The sequence below is a fragment of the Astatotilapia calliptera genome, chromosome 14 (genome assembly GCF_900246225.1).
Source record: "Astatotilapia calliptera chromosome 14, fAstCal1.2, whole genome shotgun sequence".
In the NCBI taxonomy this organism is placed as follows: domain Eukaryota; kingdom Metazoa; phylum Chordata; class Actinopteri; order Cichliformes; family Cichlidae; genus Astatotilapia; species Astatotilapia calliptera.
The window spans coordinates 36,942,169-36,954,299 of record NC_039315.1 but is presented as its reverse complement, the minus strand read 5'-3'; the positions used below and the strand labels follow the sequence as shown (position 1 = coordinate 36,954,299).

General features: G+C 44.9%; 1 protein-coding gene across 7 annotated transcripts in view; it reads left to right on the top strand.

The window, feature by feature from the left end:
• usp32 (ubiquitin specific peptidase 32) overlaps window positions 1–7,877 on the top strand; it is a 66,183-nt gene extending 58,306 nt beyond the window's left edge. For all 7 annotated transcript variants that reach the window (XM_026193557.1, XM_026193560.1, XM_026193558.1 and 4 more), the window contains 9 exons: window positions 4–188; window positions 276–460; window positions 771–857; window positions 1,275–1,395; window positions 1,949–2,140; window positions 2,264–2,489; window positions 2,589–3,043; window positions 3,131–3,223; window positions 3,581–7,877. In XM_026193557.1, the coding sequence (XP_026049342.1) occupies window positions 4–188; window positions 276–460; window positions 771–857; window positions 1,275–1,395; window positions 1,949–2,140; window positions 2,264–2,489; window positions 2,589–3,043; window positions 3,131–3,223; window positions 3,581–3,754 (1,718 nt within the window). In that variant the 3' untranslated portion in view covers window positions 3,755–7,877. The remainder of the gene's footprint in view (window positions 1–3; window positions 189–275; window positions 461–770; window positions 858–1,274; window positions 1,396–1,948; window positions 2,141–2,263; window positions 2,490–2,588; window positions 3,044–3,130; window positions 3,224–3,580) is intronic.
• The last annotated feature ends 4,254 nt before the right edge of the window (window positions 7,878–12,131 follow it).

The following is a 12,131-nucleotide window of genomic DNA, read 5'->3' as shown; positions in this document are numbered from 1 at the left end:
CAGATATCACACCTATAGCCAACAATACAGCTGCCAATGGGCACGTGGGCAGTAAGCTAGACCTCATCCCTAACGGTGGGCCCTGCAGCCCTGAGACGCCTCTGACCAACGGGGTCGCCAATGGACACATCACACCGGTGCACGAGAGCCCCTTCATTGGATACATCATCGCTATGCACAGGAAGATGGTGAGAACTCGTAGAAAAAACTAATGCAGTGTCATTTTTATGGTTGTTGTAGACGTAACACGTAAATGTTTGTGCCCCCCGCTTTAGATGCGCACAGAGTTGTACTTCCTGTCGTCTCAGAAGAACCGACCCAGTCTGTTCGGCATGCCGCTCATTGTTCCCTGCACTGTGCACACCAGTAAGAAGGACCTGTACGACGCAGTCTGGATCCAGGTGTCCAGACTGGCCAGTCCCCTGCCCCCACAGGAGGCCAGCAACCATGCCCAGGACTGGTAATTTCCTCCTACGAATCTCTTTATTAGAGAAACACTCGTGTGATTCTGTTGAGTAACATTCATCTGAAGAAGCATTTACCCTCTCGAGTGTGAACCTGAGCGAACTTCCAGACTCTCCTCTGTTAAACTGAGGCAGCAGGTCTGTCCGGACGAAGTCTCTTACACAATCAGGATCAGGTCGGATCAGCATCAGCTGTCTAAAGCTTGATCCGTGCCACTTCCCTTGTTTAGTGTAATTTAATTTTGGAAGGAAAAAATAACTTTGCTGACAAGTTTGTTGACATTTTTGTCTTCCTTTAACTTGCAGTGATGACAGCATGGGCTATCAGTACCCCTTTACTCTGAGGGTCGTGGGCAAGGATGGAAACTCGTGTGCCTGGTGTCCGTGGTACAGGTAAGAGCGTTTCGGATACAGACACTCGCGACTAAAGCCGTTTTCACACACGCTCTGCAGCTCTGAGGTGCACGCAAAAGCTCAGCTGTGTGACGCAGCCAAACTCTCTAATCCTCCAGCCCCCAGCGTGCAAATGCTGCAGCTAATATCTACGATAGACGCCATGCACGCCGTCTCCTGCTGAATTACAATACTGGAAATACAGAGTTTTGTTGTTTTTGTGTGCTTAAAGTGAGAGTGCAGCTGTGGCAAAATAAACCGAACCTCATTGTCCTGAAGTTCTGTGAAATTCAGGCTTACATACAGCTTAAAGTGGGAGTAGCACATTTTGATGCAAGATTATGACATTTGATTTGTTGTAACCGTGTTCTGTAAGCAAAACTCACACATCTGTACTGCACATCTGTGTGTTTGCAGGTTCTGCAGAGGCTGTACGATAGAGTGCACAGAAGACCGAGCTTCTGTAGGAAATGCTTACATAGCTGTAGACTGGGATCCAACTGCCCTGCACCTCCGCTACCAGACCTCCCAGGAGAGGGTAAAGGATACATGCACGCACGCACACACACACACACACACACACACACACACACACAGCACCAATTCAGGCAGAGAAAAAGTCACTTCGAGTTAGAGCAGTAATGGAATTTCTGTGAAAATGGTGCTCGCTGTCATTAACGTCATCATTTGTAAACACCAGCTTTCCTCGGGGCAGGAGGAGTGATGAGCAGCAACACTGCTTTCATATTTCACACCGTCATATTAGCAATTCTACATCAGGGTCCAGTTGTCCTCATGTAATGATCGCTGTGAAAACCAGAATATGGTGTGATTCAGAGTATGGCCACACGGAGGCGTCAGTGAGTCAGTAAATGTCAGATTAAAGTGTCCAGACTCCTTCGAGGTGTGTTGGTAAGTGCTGTGGTTTATGTGAATTCTAGGAAAAATGAGTTACTGAGCAGTAAAACTTGTTAGATGCATTAAAGTTGCACTTTGCTTGGCTCTAAAACGACACCTGGTAGCTGTTTCCCCGAGTGTCTGCTCTCGTGGTCCATTATCCTCCGTCATGCATCGCGCTCCTCTCCCTGCAGATTGTGGAGGAGCACTGCAGTGTGGAGCAGTCTCGGCGAGCTCAGGCTGAGCCTATCAGCTTGGACAGCTGTCTGAAGGCTTTCACCAGCGAGGAGGAGCTGGGAGAGGACGAACTCTACTACTGCTCCAAGTGCAAGACCCACCGACTGGCCACCAAGAAGCTGGACCTCTGGAGGCTGCCACCCATACTGGTCAGGAGCAGACTCGTGCATCTGAGTGTTTTATGTGAAACGATGCGTGGGTGTTGGTAGCATTTAACGTTCTCACGTGAAATAAATTTAGAGACGGCGTCTGACACGTGTTCACTTGTGTAGATTGTCCACTTGAAGCGCTTCCAGTTCGTGAATGGTCGCTGGATCAAGTCCCAAAAGATCGTCAAGTTTCCACGGGAGAATTTTGACCCCAGCGCCTTCCTGGCTCCCAGGGACCTCGAGCATCGCTGCCTCCACTCCCGCAGTGAGAGCGAGGATCTGCTGAGGGTCGGAGAAGACAATCTGTCCTCCATCTCTGCACCCGCTGGCTTTGGCAACCTCCCCAAAGGTACGGCATGTCCAGTAAAGACTTTCATCACTGTTTGTGTTTTTTAAAGAATGTGAAAATTGAAGTGCTAATGCTTTAACACTGCTGCTTCCCCAACAGCTTCCCCAGCTTCAAGCAGGAAGTCTGCTCCCTCTCTCAGCCGGAACAGTAGCCCGTCTGGCAGCCCGAAGGCCGGGAGCGGAGGCCGCAGACCAGGTCGGTTGCGCCTTCCCCAGTTGGGCAGCAGACATCGCCTCTCCAACAGCAAGGAGAACCTGGACGGAGCAGCTAATTCTGAGGCTGAATTGAGAGACGATGCACCGCAGGCGGACCCAGAGGGTTCAGCAGCAGGAGGAGCGTCAGGGCTTCAGGGGTCAGGAGAGGGCGTTGCATCAGAATCGTCCTCCGGTAGTGAAGCATCCAGCAGCCACTGTGACGTGGTCCTTGTGAACGGAGACAGCAACGGGCTGTGCTCCGACTGCAGCACAGAGAGCAGCACGGAGCCGGACGGCTCTCTGCTGCAGCACAGAGACAACATGTGTCTGGATGCCATATACAACCTCTATGCAATATCAGTAAGTCAGGCGCTTTGTGCACGCTGGCATACGGGCGGGGAGAACAGTCAGACAAGTCCTGAATGTTGTTCTGCTTCATCTCTCCAGTGCCATTCAGGAATATTGGGAGGAGGCCACTATGTGACATATGCCAAAAACCCCAATGGGAAATGGTACTGTTACAATGACAGCAGCTGCAAGGTAAGGCACCAGCACACCTCCACTACTGTCTGCAGGTACTAGGTAACTAGTTACAGCCTCCTACACATCCAGTACGACCTCCACAGACTCAGCTTAGAGGAGCACTGTGCAGGGAAACAGATGGTCCTCTTAAAGCTGTGCTGGTTTATGTGGGTTGTTTTTATTGGTTAAAGTGTCTCACACACACACACACACACCTTTACCAAACTTGTGATTGCTTTATCATGACTTTAACACATGCTGCTCTGCACACGCTGGGCACTCTTGTGTGATGTAAGGAAAGGTTTGGCTCTGTCGACACCCCAAATGCGACCACGCTGTAACAACACTCCGCTTTATTTGTTTTTTCATTTACAGGAAGTGCACTCTGAGGAGATCGACACCGACTCGGCCTACATTCTCTTCTACGAGCAGCAGGGAGTCAACTACTCCCAGTTCCTGCCAAAGATCGATGGCAAGAAGATGGCCGACACCAGTAGCATGGACGAAGACTTTGAGTCAGACTACAAGAAATACTGCGTCCTCCAGTGACCGCAGCTCGTCTTCCATCAGCCAGCACTACGCCCGCTCGCCTCTTTCAGCCTGCTGCTCTGAACAGGAAGCGCCAGAAGATCTCACGAACGGCTGACAGTTGAACCGCGCGCCGTCTTTATGGCTGCTTCGCAGCACTTTCTAAACTCGACTGCAAACACGGATCGGTGAAAAGGTTTGCTAAGACAACAGCGAAGCCCCTCCCTGTGAAAGCACCCGACCGGTGCACTTTGCTGAGCCCGACGAACTCCCATCAGCTCCCACCCCGTGATCCTCGCCATGACATAGATGTAAAATATACTTGCACACTAACGCATCTCTGAATGTATGGCAGTACGGCCGAGTCATGCAGCGATGTTGCTTTCTTATCGTGCACTTATCACTTGTGATGTCAGGATTCAAAACAAAAGACGGCTTTTTCTACCCAGAGTCACGATTTGACCTGAGCAGGGAAAAACCGATGTGCTCCAGGCGTGAGTCCCTGCAGGCCTACGGATGCCAACTGTACACGGGGCCCAGCGTTCACTGTGTGCTGGAGTCACGTTTGGTGCCACGGGAGACGACGGATGCCCGGGCAAGCTTTCAAACCAATGGTTCTGCTGAGGTTTTATTAGCGATAGTGTGAGCAGGAAAACACGCGTCATACGCTACCTCATCGCTTCCTGCATTCTTTCAGCCAACTGGACCCCAAAAGTCTGTGACAGTATTAATATCATGAAATGCTTCCTTTTAGTGTAGGAGACTCGGTACATGCATTCAGGAACACCCCCACAAAGACCCCCCTCCCCTCCCAGGACACTCGGGTCCTGATGTTCACATCAAATTCGGCACGTTTGCCAAAAGCTGTGTTTGGTCCTGCAGCTGCCAAATATCCACGGTGATTTGTGCAATGTTGACCAGTATGTAGCCACGACGACTGAGAACCTGGGTTTGTTGGGGACAGGTGCCATGATTTAAAAAGTTGTACGGTATATGTTTAAACGCTTTTTTTTGATTGTGTAAATGTGTCATTTTAGAGGATCTGCTTTATTTTTTTAGTTTTTCTTAGAGTTGCTTCAGGCTACCTAAAGGCCCCGCCTGTAGACACCAGGCACATCTCCACGGGGCTGATGCAAACCTCTGCAGTTCTCTGCTGTCCACCCAAACCTGGACTTCCTGCGTCCATCACAGCCAATTATTTTACTGTTTGTTATTTTAAAAGTGTCAAAACGGAAGAAGCAGAGATTTTTTTATTTGCTCAAAGCCTGTAAACCACATTACCCATAATGCTATTCAGAATCCAACTTTAGCCTTTATTACTGTGTCTCATGTGGCTTCTGTGCTTACACTTCACTTTGCTCACATTCGAACGAGTCCCACAGATCGCTGTGAGTGTTTCTCACCTTGGCTACTTCGCACAGAGGCAGGGAAGCCTTTGTTAACCATGAGTGTTTCATGTGTTGCACTGTTGGGTTTTTTGTTTTTCACGCAACTAGAGCAGCTTTGCATGATTCACAGTTCAGGTACTTTTGGTTGCACCGTGCAAACGTGGAGTTGGAAAAGCACCTGGGTTCTAACTTCTGTCCCTGAAGCGATCATAGTTCATATATCTACTCTCAGTGAATTCATACAGACCTGATAAACCTTCCTGGACTGTGAGGTCAGAAGTCATGCTGTTTAATATGAGCAGTGACTTTTGCACCAGTGTGTGCACGATAGGAAATAAGGAAGAGCTCCTTCAGTGTCGAGTGCGGACGTGCACTCATAGATCGGACGGATATCTAACAAATATCTCCGATAAATTCCCACTCGTGTGATTTCTCTCCCCTGTCAGAGTTCACACACTGTGTCAGACAGTTTGTAGTGTACTGACACGAGTATTTCATTTGAGTGAGAGGCGAATGCAATGACCAATGGAGCGGCTGCAGAGGGTTGGTCAGTCGCTTCTCTCCGACTCCACATCATTACATTTTTAAAGCTTCCATCTTGTATTTTTGAGTTGTTTTAATGTGTAATAGGAACAGAGCTCCCTTTTAACAGCAGGCTCAGCCTCGGGTTCAATGCCGCTTAGCACACCTAAAACCTGAAGCATGAGTGTATAAAGATGCAGTGAAGTATCGCTGCAGTGGTCCCACCTCCTGCTGCTTAGGGGATCATAGATGCTCCTGGAACACTTTTTAGTTTTAGGGGGAAAAAATGAATCTATGGATAACCACGTGTTGGCTAGCTCACTGGCTACAGCCTCCATAGGCTGGTATATTAGTCACTTGTGCACTTGGCCACATCTGCCCTGCCGTGTATGAGCAGCCTGCTTGTGAATGACACCACCAATGCAAGCATTCACCTTTCTGAGCTTTGTGGGTATCGAGCCCGGAGAGCCGTGTGAGGTGCCCCGTCCTGTGCAGTCTGATCGCTGCAGCAGGGGTACTGAAACCACATATTTGTGAATGGGTACCATCAAAGCACAACACAAACTGTAAGGTCTTACTCCAGCTTCTGTATTTCTAGCAGATCTTAATGCCCAGTCTCAATAGACGGACTTTCACAATCTCATTTTAATAGCTTAGTGTTTCATATCTTAAACCAGTTTCCCCCTTTTCCTCAGCTGAGCCATCCAGTGGGCCAGCCACACCCTGATGGGTGTCCAACAAAAGTGAGTGACATGTCAGTGTAGACGGAGCAGTGTCCATTTTTAATGATTTCATTTCTTAGCTGCTGGCATAACGTTTGATGACTGGGATGATGGTTTCTGGTGGAAATGAATAAATATTTAAACTTTTTCAGGAAGTTCTATGAAAGTTTTAAGAAAAATCAAATAAGTGTCTTAGAACGTTTTCACCTTTTGCCGGGATGTTTTCAGGGAAATGATTTGGAAACAACCATCCCCCCGTAGACAGATGTGCTCACGTGTGCAAAGTAACCAAAGTCTGTTTGTGTGAGGAGCGTAAATGCATCGCTACACGACTGGAGCCAACGTTCGAGCAAATGATTTGTTTCTGTGGGTCAGAGTGCTGCCGTTCCTCCTTTCCTCTGAAGGTTTGGCTGCTTCGACGTGGCTGCTGAGGTCTCTTGGAGATGGACGAGCCCATGTTTTCACCGCGTGGTTCCAGCTGCAGAGTTCTGTGTGTCTGCTTTGTAGCAGCAATGGCGGAGCTCCTGTCACGTCAGGGGGCTCCGTCTAATCACTGTGAACAGACGGCAGACTGTCGATGGCGCCCGGCTTCGTCTTCTGGAGCGCAGAGCCTCGTCTCTGCGTTCGTCCCCTTTTTTAGCTGCTGTATTTGTGATGAGACGACTTTGTTATGGATGTACTTGGAGATAAATCTGTCACTGAATGAAACTTTATTTCCTTCTGCAAAGATCACATTTGTTGAACAAATGGAAATGTACATAAGAGTGTTATTTATGTTTGCTTGGCCAGCTCTTTTTCTTTCCCCCTCCACCCTCCTGCCGTCGCACTGAGCTGTAGACAGTGTCCAGTTTGTGTCTGTGGTTGAAGGTTATCACAGGACTCGAAGGAAAAATTGTCCCTTGAGAGCTCAGTTTGCAATGTTTGCTCTACTTAAAGGTGCAATAGATGTCAACTTCTTTCTTTTTCTCTTTGTTTCTTGGGCTGTGAATGTGCCCTCAAACGGCCGGTAGCGTAATCTCTTAGCAGAAATGTTTCATGTCGGGGTTACTTTCAGCACAATTTTTCTAATCCAGGAACGAGGATTTGACGCCCAGGGAAACTGGACTATCTCTGAAACTGGGCAAGCACGGATTCTGTAGAACATCGGGCTAGCATCTGAAGCCCCGCCCCCCAGGAAGATTAGTTCACGGTGTCAGGCAGTGCGATCGACTACTGAGCTGTCTTTCAGTGTGTGTAGCTTCTTTTTTTATTTAAGTTCATATCTGTCTGATGTGAACCAGATGTGTTAATTTAATAAACTTTTTTGTAAGGTGTTCGTTGGAAGAAAGTCACATTGCACTGACATGAAAACGTGTACATAAACAAAACGTGTTTTGTAAATAAGCCAATGAAAACTATGTATTTGAATATGAACTGTACAAAATACTGTACCTGTAGTTGTGTATATGGAGTGATCCTGTTGATCTGTAACGAAATACCCAAGCAACAAATTAAATTCAGCAAAGGAAATGACATCAGAGTCGTTTTGTTGTGGTCACAACCCTGATCTGACACTTCAGGCAATTTGCGTAGACTTGTGAAGTAGAACAGCCTCGTTGATCATCTCAATTTAATGCCACAAGCAGGAGCAAAGCATCACACAGACAGAAACGATCCAACTCGATGGTGTCTCATTATGTTTGGCCATAAGTTGACTGAACTCCAACATATTTTTAAGCTCCTTTGTGTCAGGCTGTGTGCGGCAGGCAGGAATGGACCCGAAGCGCCGACTGCAGGAGGTCAAACTTAGAAACTTAGATTCCTGTTTTTCTAATAACAGGAAACTAACTTAACCTCCTAAGACCCGAACTCTTTCACAGCATGCATTTTTAATTTCTCTTTCCTATTTAGGCTGACTGGGATCTGATGAATGTAAAAACTAAGAATTACCAGGTTTTTGTTTGTTTTTGTTTTTTACCTGATGTTTGTTGCTGAGAAAAATGAGATCCACACATGAGGACATTCGTTTTAAATTTCGATAGAACAGTGGCAGGATAACGTCCTCATAAGTGGATATCAGGCCCTTGTAGAGCAAAACTTAGTATTTTGGTCTAAACAACCCAAAATGTGACGTCCACGTGTGGATGCCAGGTCCTCGGAGGTTCAACTGGAAAAATGAACAAGGATTAAACGGGTAGAACACACAGCATGAGAGGCATCGTGAAACAGACCAAGGAAAACACAGGGCTTAAATACAGAGAAGGATGACAAGGGAATGAGACACAGGATGAGAGCACAGCTGGAAACATTAACAGACGCAGACTGTCAGTAAAACAGGAAACAACACAGCAGTGTGAACCTGACATGAAAAGGCATATAAACAAAACCTAAGACTGGAAATCAGGAGATACTAACTAAAAAAGAGAAACACTAAGTCACAGAATATAGACAAACAAAATCAAAACCACTGACCACCAGACCCAGGTACCCCAACACTTTCAGCTATTCCTTGATCCCCAATTGATTAAAGCAGCCAACGGCCTAAAAGTTCCACATTTACCTCACAAGTTTCGAGTTAACATAATCAGACTGTAGTAATAAACTAACTTGGCTCCTTCATATTGCCTTCCCAACCCAGCAGAGTGACTTTTGTCAAGGTTGAGCTACTTTATTTTATCCATATTTGGAATAGAGATGGCACGATACCACTTTTTTTATGTCCGATACCGATATCATAAATTTGGATATCTGCCGATACCGATATGAATCCGATATAGTGTTTTTTAATCAACAAAACTGTTTTTTAAATATCTTGCTGCATTTTGTATAAGTTCATACTCAAGTTTAAAACAACAACTACACTAAAGCTATTCTGTTATACCTGTATGCAAAAAAAAAACATTTCATAGTTCAGCAATACTGATCAATCTAATAAACTTAAACCTACACCATCCTCCCTATTCTGGTATTTTAAAGAGTACTTAGCGTAAATATTAAGCAACCTAACTAATAGGGTTCCAACTCCCAGCAACAACAAAAATAAATAAATAAAAAATAGGGAACCACCCCTCACGCTCCACCTCATGATGCTTAATCGACGTAATCAACCTTAATTTGATGCAGTGTGAAAAAAAAATGCACAGAAATCAATTATTTTTCAAGAAATATTAAATAGATTCAACATCTTTCTTCAACAAAATTGCAGACTGCACAGATGGTACCTTCCCAAAGGAAAAAGTACTATAGCTTACTAGGGTATATTAGACTTAACAGTCACTATATACAGTAATTGACTTCTATTCATTTTACATCAAATTAAAACTTTGGGTGTCAGATAATTATTTATTAAAAGCTCGACATTTTAAATGAGAATAAGAAAGAAAAGTATGTCTTTGTGCCCCCTTTTCCCTGTTCATGCCCTATCGGCCCCCCTGGCTAAACTTTGCTAGCAGTGGCGTGTCTAGAAAATTTTTGTTGGGGGGGCCAGGTAGGGGCACAGATTTGGAGAAGGGTGGCAGATTTAATTGGCAGATAATGTTTTAAAAAAAAAAATTCTACCAACCCTTAACCATAATTCAATAATCCTATAAACCTAATAACCAAATGCACTTTTAACTCTTATTAGAATGAGATTTTAACCACTACGGTGCAAAGTTTTTAGATACTGCGTTGATAAAGTACAAGAGATACAATCAGTGCTTTGTCAGTGTTTACTCAGCAGTCAAGGACAACAATATTTGCATAGCATTTTTACTGACATATACTGCACATATGTTTTGGGCAAAAACATTTTTGAATATTAAAATACGAACATTTGTAACAAACAATTGACAAATTAGCCGATGCAAAACTTTATCTGCCTGTTAAAAAAAGAAGATAATCTTCTCACAAACTGGTGTTTGATTTTGAAACAGGAAAAAAGTGGAGAAACAACTGAAAAGACTAACATTTGAATGAAACCTGAAAGCAAGTAAATACTTTCTATGCTGCCTTATGGTAAACTTTGGTAATATTGATAAAGAACAACACTGGCTGATGATGAAATACAGTCAGCTGGCATGGTGACACTGCCAGTATAACCTGCAGGGCTGGACTGGGACAAAAAAATTGGGCATTTTGACTAGAGACCAGCCCCCCAGGTATTAAAGCCATAAAGACTTTGACTGAAAACAAACCCTGTTGTGACAGTGATGTACAGTCTTGTTGGTATATGTATGATTTCTATACATTTTACGTCAGATAAAAACTTTGGTTGTAAGATTTAGATAATTATTTAATAAAAACTAGGTATTTTAAATGAGAATAAGAAAGAAAAATATTTCTTTGTGCCCCCCTCTCCCTGTTAATGCCCTACCTGGCCCCCTGGCAAAACTTTGCTAGACCCGCCCCTGCATAGTTACCAGCTGTCTGCTACATAAAAAAGGATCCTGGTGTTATTTGTCTCTCAGAAACAGTTCATAACTTCAACTCATTCATGTCACCTGAAAGGTAAACCTGTTTCTCCATCACCTGTTCAGCTCTGATGATTCAGTAAGGACATCTCCTGGTTTCATCTTCATGTTTCCCTCTCACCACATAACCAAACCAATATCATGACCAGCAGCTTTACAGCTGTGGCTCCAGCAAACATCAGCTGATACTAGAAATTAATATTAAATACATTCTAACAACAGCTGATCAAGCTTAAACGTGCTGCTGTTGTTTAGCGCAACATCTGCTGGTTTCCTCTTTCTGGCGCAAAGTGGGCGATAAACAAGAGAGAAAAGCCGATCAGCTGATCATTGATCAGTTTCATGATTGAAGTAGCAACAGGAGAGGGAGGGGGAGAGAATGAGAGAAGAAGAGGCAGCTGTGCAGCATAAAGACAGAATAACTCCAGCTTTGTGTCTTTTTCCATTCTAGCTAAAGTTCGGGACAAACTGCGTCTCTTCTCAGCTCAATACGAAACGTGTAATATTTTCTCTGAATGAGGGACCGTTCCATTTTTTTAAGGAGCCGTTGGCAACTCTACTAACCTTATGAATAAAATAAAGTTCACTATCAGTAACATCATAGCACCCACCCAGCTGTATAAAAACTCCAAGCTGGCTAGAACGCAGTATGAGTTATTGCAACTGACAGTAAAAAGTCAGCAACATGAAAATAAACTCCACCTAAACTTGGTTTATATCTGACCCAGACAGACTGCAGGTCATAACTTCTTACCTGAAGTTCAGTTCACCTGACACTCGGACTGGCGGCTGCCTCGAGGCTCTCCTCCTGCCTCCCCTTCCCTCATCCACCTGTTGCCTCTGTGGAAGCCCCGTCATAGTCACCACCAAACAACGGAGTTATTTCTACACATCGACCTGCATCTGGCCAATCCACCACCTCTCATTGTTCATGCCATTACAAAAAAAATAAAAAAAAAGTCACCGGGCACATGCCCGGTATGCCCGATGGCCAGTCCAGCTATGTTAACCTGCAACCAAATCTGCAGCTCCATACAGCAATGTTACGACTTAGATTATATCTTATAACTCATAACTCTTATGTTAGCTCCCCTCAGTAGCATACTGTTTGAAATATTCCACAGCTGCAATAATTCTTTAAGTGTTATTTTTTTCCTTGGTATTCTAATTTCACCGAAGTTTACTAAACTCAACAAACTTAATATTACTTACCGGGACATTTATTCTGTCCTCATTTTCTTTCACCGAAAAATTGTTTCCTGCAGTGCCGTCTTTCGTGCTTGGCTCTCCTACATTTGCTAACGTGATGCGCATAGCGCAGAAGCGATGCTGCATT